Genomic DNA, 17,352 nt, shown 5'->3' with positions numbered 1-17,352 from the left:
TCCATTTCCTGGCCAATGATGGAATTTTTTTAAAAGAAAAGAATATTTTTTTTAAACAACTGGAAGTCTTTCTTGCATTGTTTTTGACTGATGAATAATTTTCAGCAAACGAATGAAGTTCTGTATTCACTGTGGAGAGAAGTGCGTCCTTCCGCTAGAGGCGCTTTTTCATAACTTCCGACAAAACTTTTAAAATCCATGACCAAGTGTCAAAGTATACTTGCGTTACCGTAAAGCTCCATTCTCTAACAGGCCGTTTTGGCCTGCTCTTGAGCTCGCTATCAGTATAAGATCAATTTTATTTTGAGGCGGCAAGATAAGTATTTAAAGTTTAAGTAACAATGCAACATAAGCACTCCAGGTGCTTTTGAACCGATTATATATTAATAAATTTATAAGGAACAAAAGTAAAAAAGCTGTAAAAGAAAGACATGATTAAAAGAACTACAAGCATTAAGAGATCTATTTTGTATGTCTGACCGAAAAACATTTCTAGCACAAACAGAACATAAGATGACAGAGCAACAAGGAAGTGTCTAGGGGTACAGATCCGTACCTCTAGAACCTGATTCTAGAGGTACTAATCCGTACTTCTAAACACGCCTATTATGGGATTTTTAGGGGTACAGATCCCTTTTTGTCGAGATTTAGGGTTATTTACCTATCAAATTTTGTTGAAAATGAAAGCCCAAATAATGTTTAATCAGTATTCACTTAAAACTTGGATCTAAATGATTCACTGACACCAACGTTCACCAGATTGTTTATATTTTCTTTCGAAATGAAATAACCGAGGAACACCAGATAAATCACAAGGAATCGAGGTTGCACAAAAAGATTTAAGATAAGATAAAACAATGTCAGGTTACGTTGTGACTAACAATTGCTTTAATAATAATTAGGTTAGTTAGGTTTTTCACATATTTGACAACCATCTTTAGATAAAAGGGAAGATTTAACAAACAGTTCCTTTTACTTGTGTCGGTTAATTGACTATAAAACAAATTCTTTCATACCAATTATATCTTGTTAGATAATAATATAAATAGGTGCTGAATTGCAAGAGTTTGATAGGCTCGTTATCAGTTTATTTTACAATAAATTAAAAGGCACAAAACAGTGTATTTATTTGGAGTTTAGATGCATGTTTTAGGTGAATACTGATTAAGCCTTCATTGTTCTTTCATTTTCAACAAGCAATATTATGTAGATAACCCTAAATCTCTGGACAAAAGGAGGTCCGTACCCCTAGAAAATCCCTAACAGGCTTGTCTAGAGGTACGGATCCATACCTATAGAATCAGATTCCTAGCAACAACAGTTAGCTCTAGTTTGTAAGACTAACCTAAAAACATTTCTAACACATGGCAGAACATAATATGACACGGCAATCACAATTTAAATGTAATACTAATCAATTAAAAACCATGTAATAGCTGCTAAAACTGCCATAAGAAGACAGTATACTGGTATATACATTGAATTCTGGAAAAGGACTGCGTAAAGCCAAAACTTTTTGAGAAGGGTCCACACTTTCGGAGGGTTCAATGCAGGATTATGCCTTTAAAAACTCATCATTTTCAAAGAAAATGTTACATATCATCATCATCAATAGTAATACCAAACATTCAATATTGATACATAATTGTGGTCATGTGTTGGGGTTTAGAGAAAGTAAAAGACTGTCAGGTTTCCTACGCTACTCTGTCCGCCTAGTGCTTCCTAACAGTGTGCCAACTACAGTTTTTGGCCAGGGAAGTTTTCACCGACAGCCAAACAAAACTGGGGGTGAAACATGAATGAAAAGTGGGGATGACAATTTTAAATTAAAGTGATCAAATAAAAGAAACATTTTTCTAAGTATATTATTTGTTGTTTATTACAATATTATAAATTTGTAATAAGAAGTGACCAGACTTCGATGAAAGAGAGGTCATTATAAGTGTTTAACAGCTTAAGACTTTTTTAGCAGGCATGCTCTTTCAATGACCTATTTTTCGTCAAAGTCAGGTCAAGAAGGGTTTGTCAATTTCGTGTTGTTTGGGCTTTGTTGAGGAAGCTGCGTCTTCATGTTGCAATTCCCACCCAGGGATCAAATTTAGCAGTCGCTAACTCGCGAAATTCAAGTAAGAATAAAAAATGCGAGTAGGAAATCATGGCACTCAAATATTTTCACGATCACTTTCGAAAATCGATGAATTCGCTCAAACTGTCCTTTGCTCTTTAAAAACTCCTTTGGGGTAGTTATTTTACCGATAATCACGCGACCGCTTGTAGATCTTGTCGCGTTATACAAATGTAATTCAGGGTTCTCACTAGCAATTTCAAGTTGCAGTCTTGGGACTCCCAAAGCTGAAAAAGTTGCAGTCCCAACTACTGACTAGACTGCAGACAGACTTAAATGTTTCGTCAAAACCCAGGCCTCTATTGTACTGTCAAATTAAGTGTAGACCGACAGACATTTTGTAATCACAATTCTTCACCCAAATAGTGTTAAGGTGCGATGAAAAGGTAAAGGTAAAATGTAGTCAAAAATTAATGTAGGACAAAATCCCCCCTGCACAACCCCCCCCCCCCCCCCCCCTTTTCTGTTTCTGATCTTCCTGGACAAAATCTCCCAGTGAAATTATCAAGGTGGACAAAATTCCCCTTGTAAAAATATCAAGTTAGACAAAATTCATGGTGATAATTTTATCTTTACCTTTTTATTTCAAAATGGAAACGTATATAAACATACAGTGAAAAAAAAAATACATGAACAATTACTGCTTTTATTTTGATATTTATTAAAGTTAAAACATTCGGTCTAAAATACATTAAGAATGCACAGTATGTCTATGATCAACATATAATAAATGCTTCTTCAGTAACATCATCGATTTTGCAGAAAAATAATCACGTTACTAAGACTGGCATCGACAGCATCTTAAAATTACTCGGACATTCATTCCTAATTATCTCTTGTTCTAAAAAAGTTCTTTAAAACTGCCTGGTAATTAGTACGTGAGAAAACAATCGGAGTTACTCCAAACACTACGTAATCCGTCGTTAACAATTAGAAATTGTCACCTATGCAATCACGCCGACAATCACATGTATACATTCGAGTTAATTATACATATGCAGCTTATCTCTCGGTGTACTGTAAACGGGCAACGCTGATTGGCTATACGCGGCTATCGGTGACAAGCGAGTGACTCCGCCCACTTATTTTGCTCTCGAGTCAAACCTTGTGTATTCACAGGTTTATGTAATCAATTAATTTTCATTGCGTCTCACTGCAGAAACGTGCGTCCGGGGACTCCCAAGCTGCAATAAACACGCGTATATCGGGACCAATTATGCGTACAGGGACGCCGATTTCGGCGTTTCCGAGAACCCTGTAATTATCGGATATCTAATTAAGCGTCTAGACTATATTTGTTTCGTTTTGGTCGGTGATTCGCAACTGCGGAAATGGAGAGGAAAATTACAAGTTTCTATGGGGGAAAAAGCCCCGCGGAGACCTTAAATACTAGCGACACCAGCCAAAAGTCCAAAGAATCATCGAATACTTTGGTTCGTATTTCCGAGAAAAAACTTCTGGCCTGTTTGAACCGTGAAAAAGTGGGAAACGGAGCTGAACTTTAAACTTTTATATGAAACCAAACAACAACAAAACAACTTAATAAACTTAGCACGTAAAACAGCTGTGAAATAATTGCTAGTGGGACCCACCATTTTGCTAGTGGAAAAAAAAGTTAAATTCGATCCCTGCCACCTGCAGTTCCAAACTTATCAGAAAGTCTTCATTGCGCCATTTTGTTGCAGACAACTATGTGACGTCAAAATCATGTGGTTTACTGTGTACTGCACAAGAGAAATTTTCTGTACATTACCGATACTGCATTGTTGAGTTTTATAGTACCAGTCCTCTACGTCACGCATCCGGGTTTCAACAATGAATCGAAAAAGAAGTCAAACAGTCAACTCGCATCGGAATTGAATAAATATCTTAATTAGTGACCACAACAAAGGTAAACAACAATATTAAGGAAAATTGATGAAGGACGGTGATGTCGTATTTATTTTTCTGTTCGTGATTTCACCCTCAGGAGACTTTTTCATTGCGTGGAATGTAAAATCTGTGTGTGAAACACATACATGTTTACATGAATGGGAAGGCTGTAACAGTTGTGGTAAAAAAAGGAAGTGGCTAGGGGTCCAGTAACCAGACCTCCAGAACCGGAGTCTAGAGGTCTGGTAATCAATATACATGTACTATTATTTACTGTAATACTAGTCAGTGTATAGGGTAATTGCTGGTAAAAGTTATGATAATGATCAGTTGTCATTACGTTTTGTAAATATTTTATTTACAAATGTATAAGCTTTCACTCGCGTCCGAGACAATCACATATAGAACAGCATTTTAGCGATTTCCGGTAGTTATTGTTATTTATTCACCCAAGCAGTAAAACAAATTCATCAATTCTTGAGCACAAACAGTGTCTTAAATACTATTTAATATTAAAGAGAACATTAAGTTTATTCATTAATCCCCCGACACGAGTGGTGGGGGGTTATAGCAATGGTCTCCTTCCGTCCGTAACAATTGTGTCCTCTCCATATAATTTAAACCTCGTGACGGATTTTCATGAAACTTTGGTCAAATGATCACCTCTTGAAGACGATGTGCAGAACTCATGAGTCAGCCATGTTTGCTCAAGGTCAAGGTCACAACTAGGTCAAAGGTTGGTGCCTTCCATTTTGTGTTCACTCTGTTTCTCCTAAACCCCTTGAAAGATTTTCAAGAAACTGGGTCAAATGATCACCTCATCAAGATGATACACAGAACACATGAGTCAGCCATGTCAGCTCAAGGTCAAGGTCAGAATTCAAGGTCAGATTTTTTAGCCTTCCATTTTGTGTCCGCTCTGTATCGCCTAAACCCCTTGAAGGATTTTCATGAAACTTGGGTCAAATGATCACCTCATCAAGACAATGTGCAGAACTCATGAGTCAACCACGTTGGCTCAAGGTCAAGGTCACAACTCGAGGTCAAATGTTTGAGCCTTCCATTTTGTGTCCACTCTGTGTCTCATAAACCTTTTGAAGGATTTTCAAATTCATTGATGTCATCATACATGGACTATAAAATATAATCAACGTCAGTGCTTCCACCCAATACCATCAACCCTTTCACTATCCATAACATTGGCGGGAGATATAGCTGTCTTTCAGACTGCCTTGTTATATTTAATGATGTTATGAAAAAATTAACAACTGTAGAGTTTTGTATATGCAAATTCTAATCCAAGTGATCTGTATAACATATTGTATATATAGTACAATATTGTTTATACATAATTGACAGATGTCAGATCATTAAGTTATACTGCAGTAGAGAAAACGAGAATCCTTCCAGTAGGGGACTTTGTATTGCTTCTGTTCTTCTGTGCTTCTGTGTAATACTTCTGTTCATTCACTTGTTTGACACATAATCGTTTGCCCGAACATATGTAGATCATTTGACGTGTTGATTCCTTTTTATTACGTTAAAAAATATTTATAGAAATCAGAAGTTGCTTTTTTTGTTCGTATATGTGAGAGCCTTGTCTATTTTGTTTACTTGCTATAAAGAAATGGAAGCTCTTCTGGGCTTATTTATTGGCACATGCACAATGTAAAACTGTTAATGCATGTATTGAACAGTTCATCCAACATTTTAAGTGTCAGTTGCTATTTCCTGATGCCAAATGTCAAGCATTGGTACCTATTGTGATGTTTTATATCTAATTGTCAATTTTTAGCTCACATGTCACGAAGTGACAGTGTGAGCTTTTGTGATCGCGCAGCGTCCGTCGTCCGTGAGTAAACTTTTGCTTGTGACCTCTCTAGAGGTCACATTTTTCATGGGATCTTTATGAAAGTTGGTCAGAATGTTCATCTTGATGATATCTAGGTCATGTTCGAAACTGGGTCACGTGCGGTCAAAAACTAGGTCAGTAGGTCTAAAAATAGAAAAACCTTGTGACCTCACTAGAGGCCATCTTTTTCACAAGATCTTCGTGAAAATTAGTCAGAATGTTCACCTTGATGATATCTAGGTCAAGTTTGAAACTGGGTCACGTGCCATCAAAAACTAGGTCAGTAGGTCAAATAATAGAAAAACCTTGTGACCTCTCTAGAGGCCATATTTTTCATGGGATCTGTATGAAAGTTTGTCTGAATGTTCATCTTGATGATATCTAGGCCAAGTTCGAAACTGGGTCAGCTGCGATCAAAAACTAGGTCATTAGGTCTAAAAATAGAAAAATCTTGTGACCTCTCTAGAGGTCATACTTTTGAATGGATCTTCATGAAAGTTGGTCAGAATGTTCACCTTGATGATATCTAGATCAAGTTCGAAACTGGGTCACATGCCATCAGTAACTAGGTCAGTAGGTCAAATAATAAAAAAACCTTGTGACCTCTTTAGAGGCCATATTTTTCATGGGAACTGCATGAAGGTTGGTCTGAATGTTCATCTTGATGATATCTAGGCCAAGTTCGAAACTGGGTCAACTATGGTTAAAAACTAGGTCAGTAGGTCTAAAAATAGAAAAACCTTGTGACCTCTCTAGAGGCCATATTTTTCACAAGATCTTCATGAAAATTGGTCAGAATGTTCACCTTGATGATATCTAGGTCAAGTTCGAAACTGGGTCATGTGCCATCAAAAACTAGGTCAGTAGGTCAAATAATAGAAAAACCTTGTGACCTCTGTAGAGGCCATATTTTTCATGGGATCTGTATGAAAGTTGGTCTGAATGTTCATCTTGATGATATCTAGATCAGCTTAGAAACTGGGTCAGCTGCGGTCAAAAACTAGGTCATTAGATCTAAAAATAGAAAAACCTTGTGACCTCTCTAGAGGCCATACTTTTGAATGGATCTTCATGAAAATTGGTAAGAATGTTCACGTTGATGATATCTAGGTCAGGTTTGAAACTGGGTCATGTGCCTTCAATAACTAGGTCAGTAGGTCAAATAATGAAAAAAACTTGTGACCTCTCTAGAGGCCATATTTTTCATTGGATCTGTATGAAAGTTGGTCTGAATGTTCATCTTGATGATATCTAGGTCAGGTTCAAAACTGGGTCACATGAGCTCAAAAACTAGGTCACTATGTCAAATAATAGAAAAAAAACGATGTCATTCTCAGTTCAAAACTGGGTCATGTTTGGACAGGTGAGCGATTCAGGACCATCATGGTCCTCTTGTTTGGTAAGTTTTGATCTCTGGTCTCTTTCATTTATGAAATAAGAAAAAGAACCATTTTTGAACACACCCCAGTTTTTCAAAATCAAAATGGGAACCAAAAGCTAAGTTCTCTGACCAGTTCATGTGGGATTACCTAGGTAATACATTATTTCACCATATGATCTGCATAGTTATAAATATAGTAGTATATAATCTTTTTACTTAATTTTAAGCCGGGGCCTCCGTGGCCGAGTGGTTAAGGTCGCTGACTTCAAATCACTTGCCCCTCATCGATGTGGGTTCGAGCCTCACTCGGGGCTTTGAATTCTTCATGTGAGGAAGCCATCCAGCTGGCTTACGGAAGGTCGGTGGTTCTACCCAGGTGCCCGCTCGTGATGAAATAATGCACGGAGGGGCACCTGGGGTCTTCCTCCACCATTAAAAAGCTGGAAAGTCGCCATATGACCTATCATGTGTCGGTGCGACGTTAAATCCAACCAAACAAACAAAACAAATAATTTTAAGCCATTACATGCTTTAAGCTGATTAAGTAAGTGGGCTGTTACAAAGAAAGGTACAGTTGTTTGATCTGTTTAAGTCCACCTAAGACATTACTTGCTAAAGCTGATCAATTTATAATGAGCTCATTAAATAAAGGGTTATTATTCACCTTTCTTCTCATTCAATTATGAAGCTAAAATTTGCTTACATGGTTTGTCAGTTAAAGCCATCACCTGGAATGGATTGGAAAATTTGTTTCCAATGAAACCACAACATGTGACAGTGTAATATTCTCCTCCTAGGCAGATACTGCTGGGAACATTGCTAAGTTAAATCCCTCAGTATTGAACACTACTCTGGATATAAGTTTCACCGGTAAAAAGCTGTGATCCAACCTTCTAATCATTGTACCACTGGTTCCCTGGTAAATACCAATACTACCGGTTGACTTGCTGTAAAATTAATTCTTATCTTAAAATTTGCTTGCCTTTTTAGCTCACCTGTCACGAAGTGACAAGGTGAGCTTTTGTGATCGCGAAGTGTCCGTCGTCCGTGCGTGCGTCTGTCCGTCCGTGCTTAAATTTTTCCTTGTGACATCTCTAGAGGTCACATTTTTCATGGGATCTTTATGAAAATGGGTCAGAATGTTTATCTTGGTAAATTCTAGGTCAAGTTCGAAACTGGGTCACGTGCCTTCAAAAACTAGGTCAGTAGGTCTAAAAATAGAAAAACCTTGTGACCTCTCTAGAGGCCATAATTTTCAATGGATCTTCATGAAAATTGGTCAGAATGTTCACCTTGATGATATCTAGGTCAAGTTCGAAACTGGGTCACATGCCTTCAAAAACTAGGTCAGTAGGTCTAAAAATAGAAAAACCTTGTGACCTCTCTAGAGGCCATATATTTCACAAGATCTTCATGAAAGTTGGTCAGAACGTTCACCTTGATGATATCTAGGTCAAGTTCGAAACTGGGTCACGTGCCTTCAAAAACTAGATCAGTAGGTCAAATAATAGAAAAACCTTGTGACCTCTTTAAAGGCCATATTTTTCATGGGATCTGTATGAAAGTTGGTCTGAATGTTCATGTTGATGATATCTAGGTCAAGTTCGAAACTGGGTCACGTGCGGTCAAAAACTAGGTCAGTAGGTCTAAAAATAGAAAAACCTTGTGACCTTTCTAGAGGCCATATATTTCACAAGATCTTCATGAAAATTGGTCAGAACGTTCACCTTGATGATATCTAGGTCAGGTTCGAAACTCGGTCACGTGCCATCAAAAACTAGGTCAGTAGGTCAAATAATAGAAAAACCTTGTGACCTCTCTAAAGGCCATATTTTTCATGGGATCTGTATGAAAGTTGGTCTGAATGTTCATCTTGATGATATCTAGATCTGTTTCGAAACTGGGTCACGTGCGGTCAAAAACTAGGTCAGTAGGTCTAAAAATAGAAAAACCTTGTGACCTCTCTAGAGGCCATATATTTCATGAAATCTTCATGAAAATTGGTCAGAATGTTCACCTTGATGATATCTAAGTCAAGTTCGAAAGTGGGTCACGTGCCATCAAAAACTAGGTCAGTAGGTCAAATAATAGAAAAACCTAGTGACCTCTCTAGAGGCCATATTTTCCATGGGATCAGTATGAAAGTTTGTCTGAATGTTCATCTTGATGATATCTAGGTCAAGTACTAAAATTGGGTCACGTGCCATCAAAAAGTAGGTCAGTAGGTCAAATATTGAAAAAACGTTGTGACCTCTCTAGAGGCCATATTTTTCATGGGATCTGTATGAAAATTGGTCTGAATGTTTATCTTGAAGATATCTAGGTCAAGTTTGAAACTGGGTCAACTGCGATCAAAAACTAGGTCAGTAGGTCTTGAAATAGAAAAACCTTGTGACCTCTCTAGAGGCCATACCCTTGAATGGATCTTCATGAAAATTGGTCAGAATGTTCACCTTGATGATATCTAGGTCAAGTTTGAAACTGGGTCATGTGCCTTAAAAAACTAGGTCAATAGGTCAAATAATAGAAAAACCTTGTGACCTCTCTTGAGACCATATTTTTCAATGGATCTTCATGAAAATTGGTCAGAATTTTTATCTTGATAATATCTAGGTCAAGTTCAAAACTGGGTCACATGAGCTCAAAAACTAGGTCACTATGTCAAATAATAGAAAAAATGACGTCATACTCAAAACTGGATCATGTGGGAAGAGGTCCATCATGGTCCTCTTGTTACTTGTGTCAGACAGAGGCTACACGTTTAGAATCTGAATGTCTGTCATGCTTTCTTGTGGTTTGAAAGGCAGCCGCCTAATTCAGATACTGCAATAGTTATTTAAGTTTCCTTGAATCTGTTCATCATATATACATCATAGTTTTATTATGCCCCCCTTCGAACAAGGAGGGGTATATTGTTTTGCAGATGTCGGTCGGTCGGTCTGCGTGTAGACCAATCCATTTCCGGATGATAACTCGAGAACGCTTGGGCCTAGGTTCATGAAAGTTGATAGGAAGGTTGATCATCGTCTGCAGATGACCCCTATTGATTTTGAGATCTGTATGTCAAAGGTCAAGGTCACAGTGACCCTGAACAGTTAAATGGTTTCTGGATGATAGCTCAAGAACGCTTGGGCCTAGGATCATGAAAGTTGATAGGGAGGTTGGTCATGACCAGCAGATGACCCTATTGATTTTGAGGTCAGTATGTCAATGTTCAAGGTCACAGTGACCCAGAACAGTTAAACGGTTTCCAGATGATAACTCAAGATTACTTGGGCCTAGGATCGTGAAAGTTGATAGGGAGGTTGGTCATGATCAGCAGATGACCCCTATTGATTTTGAGGTCAGTAGGTTGAAGTTCAAGGTCACAGTGACCAGGAACAGTTAAACGGTGTCCACGTGATAACTCAAGAACGCTTGGGCCTAGTATTAGGAAAATTGGTAGGGAGATTGATCATGACCAGCAGAGGACCCCTATTGATTTTGAGGTCATTTGGTCAAAGTTCAAGGTCAGATTGGCCAGGAACAGTTAAAACGGTTTCTGGACGATAACTTGAGAACGCTTGGGCCAAGGGTCATGAAAGATGATAGTGAGGTTCATCATAACCAGCAGATGACTCCTATTGATTTTAAGGTCAGTAGGCCAAAGGTCAAGGTTACAGTGACCCGGAACATTTAAACAGTTTCCAGACAATAACTTGAGAATGCTTGGGTCTAGGATCAAGAAACTTGATAGGGAGGTTGGTCATGACCTGTAGATTTTGAGATCTGTAGGCTAAAGGTCAAGGTCACATTGACCCGGAACATTTAAACCCTTACCAGACGACACCTTGAGAACGCTTGGGCCTAGGAACTTGACAGGGAGGTTGATCATGACCAGGAGATGACCCCTGTAAATTTTGAGGTCAATAGGTCAAAGGTCAATGTCACATTGAACCAGAATAGCAGAACTTTTGTTTACAGTGAGCAAATAATTTCTGTTCCTTGTGCAATTACTGAATGCATCAAGGGGGGCATTTCATGTTTGACGAGCTCTTGTATACTTTTGACATTGGGGAAAGGGTTGATGTGCAATGATGTAAAAAGGTGCAAGTGAGGCATAAATGAGATAAAATAATGTACATGTAACTGAAACAATATAAGATACCTAGCAGTGCTGCTGTCACTAACCATTTGGTATACTCAAAGTTCCAAAATACTTTTCAGTTTGTGTAATTAATGTGAGTTCATTTATTCATGGTTCCTGTTTTGCCTCTAAAAAAACTTTTCCAATTTCAGATGCAGTCCAGTTGTGAGCTCTTCCTTGTTTCATACCAGTCAGCCAACAAGCGGAAGACCAAAGTCTCCTCTACCAGATCCAAAAAAGGAGCTAATCAACCATAGTAAAGTTAGAGGCATTGACATTTTGAGAGACCCTAGGCTCAATAAGGTACACTCTTTATTCTTAATAATGTCTCCCACCACACAGTGGTGTGGGAGACCTATTGATTTACTCCTGTCTGTCTGTCTGTGTGTGTGTGTGTCTGTCTGTCACAAAGCTTGTCCGCACTCTTAGTCGAACATTTCTCACCTGATCTTCACCAAACTTGAACAAAATGTGTCTGACCATAAGACCTAGGCCAAGTTCGATAACTAGCCAAATCGGCCCAGGCACTTTGGAATTATGGCCCTTGAATTACCGAAAAATACTCATTTCGCATGCGCTTCCCTGCAGGCAAAACATACCCTATACTACTAATTAGTAGTATAGGGTACGTTTTGGTGTCAAAAAAGCGCATGCACATGTGCGCTAAGTACACAGTATATAAAGGCTGACTTACTATTTAGATGATTAGGCAGTTGTGGGAGACATGCGCTTCTCTCAAAAGCATCTCTAGTTTTGATCTGTTAGCAGTGTTTAAAAAAAGCAAAATATTATTTAAAATTATAAAATTATTCTTTCGTCATGTGGCCAGCAGCCTGATTGAATGTAAAACATTTTGGTCTAAAGGGTATATAACATAGATTTATGTCTGCTGTGGGATGTCTGTGGCTGGTTAGTTACGGTTGCTGGCTTAGAATCACTTGCATTGAGAGTTCAAAATCTTGTTTTGGTTGCAGAAATCTTCATGTGAGGAAGTCATCCAGCTTCAGATAGGTGGTTCTACCCAGGTGCCTACCCATGCCTGCAGCTGTGTCTGGAGGGGCACCTGGGTTTTTTCCCAAGAAAAGCTTGAAAAATTGCTATATCACTCAATTGTGTTGGTGTAACTGTAATCCCCAAATAACAACAAACCCAATGTCTGTTATTACAGGGTCAAGCTTTCACTCTCAGAGAGCGTCAGTTGATGGGTATACATGGCCTCTTACCACCTATTGTGATAGATCAAGAGACTCAGCTAAATCGTGTCATCGTTAACTTTCGGAAAAGACCCACTGATGTTGATCGTTACATCTATTTGATGGCATTGTATGACAGAAATGAATGCCTGTTTTATCGTTCCTTGTGTGAACATGTCGAGGAAATGATGCCTATTGTTTATACACCAACTGTCGGACAAGCATGTCAGCAATATGGTCTTCTGTACAGAAGACCAAGGTTTGTAAACATGTTTTGGAGTGGCTTTTTTCAACAGTATTTTAGTGATGAAACACTTGCCAGTTAATTATGCCCCCCTTCGAAGAAGGAGGGGTATATTGTTTTGCAGATGTCGGTCGGTATGTAGACCAATCCCTTTCCGGATGATAACTCAAGAACACTTGGGCCTAGGATCATGAAAGTTGATAGGGAGATTGGTCCTAACCAGCAGATGACCCCTACTGATTTTGAGATCAGTAGGTCAAAGATCAAGGTCACAGTGACCTAGAACAGTTCAGTGGTTTCCGGTTGATAACTCAAGAATGCTTAAGCCTAGGATCATGAAGATTGACAGGAAGGTTGGTCATGACCAGCAGATGACCCCTATTGGTTTTGAGATCAATAGGTCAAAGGTCAAGGTCACAGTGACACGGAACAGTTAAATGGTTTCCGGATGATAACTCAAGAATGCTTTGGCCTAGGATCATGAAAGTTGACAGGGAGATTGGTCATGTCCAGCAGATGACCCCTATTGATTTTAAGGTCAGTAGGTCAGAGGTCAAGGTCACAGTGATCCTGAACAGTTAAACAGTTTCTGAATGATAACTCAAGAACGCTTGGGCCTAGGATCATGAAAATTGATGGGGAGGTTGATCATGACCAGCAGATGACCCCTATTGATGTTGAGGTCAGTAGGTCTAAGGTCAAGGTTACAGTGACCCAGAACAGTTAAACGGTTTCTGGATAATAACTTAAGATCGCTTGGGCCTAGGATCATGAAACTTAATAGGGAGGTTGATCATGACCAGCAGATGACCTCTAATTATTTTAAGGTCAATAGGTCAAAGGTCAAGGTCACATTTACCCAGAACAGTAGAGCTTTTGTATACAATGACCAAATAATTTCTGTTCATTGTGCAATTACTGGATGCATCAAGGGGGGCATTTCGTGTTCTACGAGCTCTTGTTTACTTGTATTCCGTGATTTATTGTTCTATTATGTTAGTTGAGAACTTCCCCACATTAATCAAAGATGACAAATGAGTTGAAATAAATTGTATTCAATGTCTTTAGACAGATGTTTGTCATGGAGAACTTGCTAATTACGACCCCAAAGATGGTCCAAAAGACACTGAATACTGTGAAATCATTTTTGTTTGCGCAGGACGAATTTTCGCATATTTCGCGCTACGACCGATGCACGAATTTAAGACCGCGCTATTATTTAACCATTTAGTTTATAGTTATCCAAATTGATTTTCTGTCCGAAATATAGGTATGTTATAAGACCTGTATATTTCAAGTTTTCTCAAAATCTCAGTTTATTGGCAGTTAATACTAAAGCTTGTCTTGATAGGAATTTATTTGTTTTTAGTAATACCAAAATAGATTGATCATGTCCAGCAGATGACCCAAGCTCTACTGTTCTGGGTAAATGTGACCTTGACCTTTGACCTATTGTTTTTTTACTAAGGTCATAAAATAGATTATGAAATCTGATTAAATTATTTATATTAACTGGTTATTCTTTACGAACTCTTCAGTTACTTACGGCGTAAGTTAGGCTAGTTTTATATCATCATCGTCTCACGAATGCTACGAAATATTTATCATTCAATCCTTGACAAAAAACTATGTAAATATTTGAATTCGTATATGTATAAATTCATTCGTCGTGCGCAAATTTCAAATTTGTCAAGCTGCGTTATTAAATGTGACGGCGCAGTTTCGTAATTATTCGCACCTGTCATTGTTGTTTTAGAGTAATTGGACTAGAAGACATCAAACTCCTTTTATTTTAATCGGTCTTTTGATACTCTTTCACACTCTACCTAACCATAGTGTCAATTAACAACAATTGTCAGTTAGACTGTCATATTGTTTTTTTACTAAGGTCATAAACGGGTATCTTAACCATATTGTCAATTAACAACAATTATAAGTTGGACTGTCATATTATTTTTTAATCTAGTTCATAAACAGGCCACTTCTATTGACAGGCGATACATAATAGTGACACGTGCGATGCTGGCGATTTCTGAAAAGAATATTTTTAAAAATTTCATCTTAAATTGAAAATGCACGAATTAAAGCCAGCTCGAAACTGTCTTTTTTACCGTTTACGCGAAATTTCATGCCAGCAAATTTAAATGATTTCACAGTATGCCTCGAACCTAAGAATAAAATGTAGCATTTAACATTAAGACTGAGATTTCATGAACAGAAGATCTGTTTTAAATTATACTTATTCAGCACTGGTCAATAACAGAGTGCATGCAAGCTGGACATATCTTGCAGAATTCTGATGACAAGTTGTTGTTGTTGTTTTTTCAGAGGTTTGTTTCTGTCTATCAATGACAAGGGACATTTGTACGATATGATATGTAACTGGCCAGAGAATAACGTGAAGGTAAACAATTACTGTGAAATCATTAATATTTTAGGGGACTGATTCTCATTGATTTTGTTGTCAAGTCAATTCAGAATATTAAATCTTTTATGAACAGTTAAAAATTCCATTTGTTTTATGTTCAAACTTTGAAATCATCAAATTCGTGTCTCCACAAAATAGCCGTTTTAGCCAAAATCATGTTGTTGTTTTTTTGCCCATGAAATAAAATGATTTCGCAGTAGGTTCATATTTAACAAGATACAGTCTCATCTGAATTACAGAGTGAGCAAACAATACTATTAAAGTAAAGCAATATATGCTTGGGACTACATTGTACAGGCTATTAACTTAAGAAGTATTGTGAATAAGTCTTTCTTGTTTAGTGTTTACTCCTCTGATTAGAGGGCTTCCATGGCTGAGTGGTTAAAGATGCACCACAAAATAACTGTATTGTTTTGTATTTCCATGATGGTAATTATACATGTTTTGCATGAATAAATTGAGAAATACAAATATTAGTGCAAGAAAACCATGCAGAAAATGGGCGAATTGTGCAACTTTTGTGAAAAGCATGAAACTTAGCATGGTAGTACATAAATATAATACACTTCACTTAAGCTGGGGAAGCGGTTTGTGGAAATCCAAGATGGCCACCAAAATCCAAGATGGCCACCATGATTCAGTTTTATAAGAAAATGGCAAAACAAGTGTGCGTAAAATGTCTCATGCAAAAAAAGCTTTGGAATGGCAGTGGAATATAATACTACACCTCAAAACTGTCTGCGATTTATATTGAAAAATATATATGCCCACAAAAATCCAAGATGGCGGCGAAAAATCATACATTATTTGAAAATTGCAGATTAACTGATTACATCTTGTAAAAGAGATCTTTATTTGAACTGTTATTGAACTGTAATATGAAAATACACATTATCTTATCTTATTTGTATTCTTTGATACTGAACAGTTATGTATAAAAGCCGTTTCCCTTTGTTTAGATGTAAAATTATGAATGAAAGTTGCCCCCCTTTATTTAAATGCAACAGTACCTAAATGTCAAAAGGTAAAAATAGGATATAAAGCTCAGAACTTTATTTCCAAACCTTTCAAATTAGTGAAAAAATTATTTTGCCAACTAATTTATTGGAAAGTTTTGTTGATATTAAATGCTTGTGATTATAAAGAAAGGCAAAATTTGGCTCAGATAGGTATACAGCAGGTACTTGTCGGGTCAATAATGCATATGTTAGTGTACTGTACATAAAGCAGAATGGAAAACTGTTTTTATGCCCCCGAAGGGAGGCATATAGTTTTTGAACCGTCTGTCAATCTGTCGGTCTGTCAGTCTGTCGGTCTGTCAGTCTGTCCGCAATTTTCGTGTCCGGTCCATATCTTTGTCATCGATGGATGGATTTTCAAATAACTTGGCATGAATGTGTACCACAGTAAGACGACGTGTCGCGCGCAAGACCCAGGTCCGTAGCTCAAAGGTCAAGGTCACACTTAGACGTTAGAGAATAGTGCATTGATGGGCGTGTCCGGTCCATATCTTTGTCATCGATGGATGGATTTTCAAATAACTTGGCATGAATGTGTACCACAGTAAGACGACGTGTCGCGCGCAAGACCCAGGTCCGTAGCTCAAAGGTCAAGGTCACACTTAGACGTTAAAGGATAGTGCATTGATGGGCGTGTCCGGTCCATATCTTTGTCATCAATGGATGGATTTTCAAATAACTTGGCATGAATGTGTACCACAATAAGACGACGTGTCGCGCGCAAGACCCAGGTCCGTAGCTCAAAGGTCAAGGTCACACTTAGACGTTAAAGGATAGTGCATTGATGGGCGTGTCCGGTCCATATCTTTGTCATCAATGGATGGATTTTCAAATAACTTGGCATGAATGTGTACCACAGTAAGATGACGTGTCGCGCGCAAGACCCAGGTCCGTAGCTCAAAGGTCAAGGTCACACTTAGACGTTAAAGGATAGTGCATTGATGGGCGTGTCCGTTCCATATCTTTGTCATCCATGGATGGATTTTCAAATAACTTGGCATGAATGTGTACCACAGTAAGACGACGTGTCGCGCGCAAGACCCAGGTCCGTAGCTCAAAGGTCCTAAACTCTAACATCGGCCATAACTATTCATTCAAAGTGCCATCGGGGG

The 17,352-nt window shown here is 38.1% G+C and overlaps 1 protein-coding gene across 1 annotated transcript in view; it reads left to right on the top strand.

Moving 5' to 3' along the window:
- LOC128556590 (NADP-dependent malic enzyme-like) overlaps positions 1-17,352 on the top strand; it is a 44,961-nt gene that overhangs the window by 8,503 nt on the left and 19,106 nt on the right. The window contains exons 2-4 of the mRNA XM_053542126.1: positions 11,509-11,659; positions 12,525-12,808; positions 15,122-15,197. Coding sequence (XP_053398101.1) covers positions 11,509-11,659; positions 12,525-12,808; positions 15,122-15,197 — 511 coding nt within the window. The remainder of the gene's footprint in view (positions 1-11,508; positions 11,660-12,524; positions 12,809-15,121; positions 15,198-17,352) is intronic.

This window comes from Mercenaria mercenaria, chromosome 4 (assembly GCF_021730395.1).
Source record: "Mercenaria mercenaria strain notata chromosome 4, MADL_Memer_1, whole genome shotgun sequence".
NCBI lineage: Eukaryota > Metazoa > Mollusca > Bivalvia > Venerida > Veneridae > Mercenaria > Mercenaria mercenaria.
The sequence above is the reverse complement of the archived record's forward strand: the minus strand, read 5'-3'. Positions and strand labels throughout refer to the sequence as shown.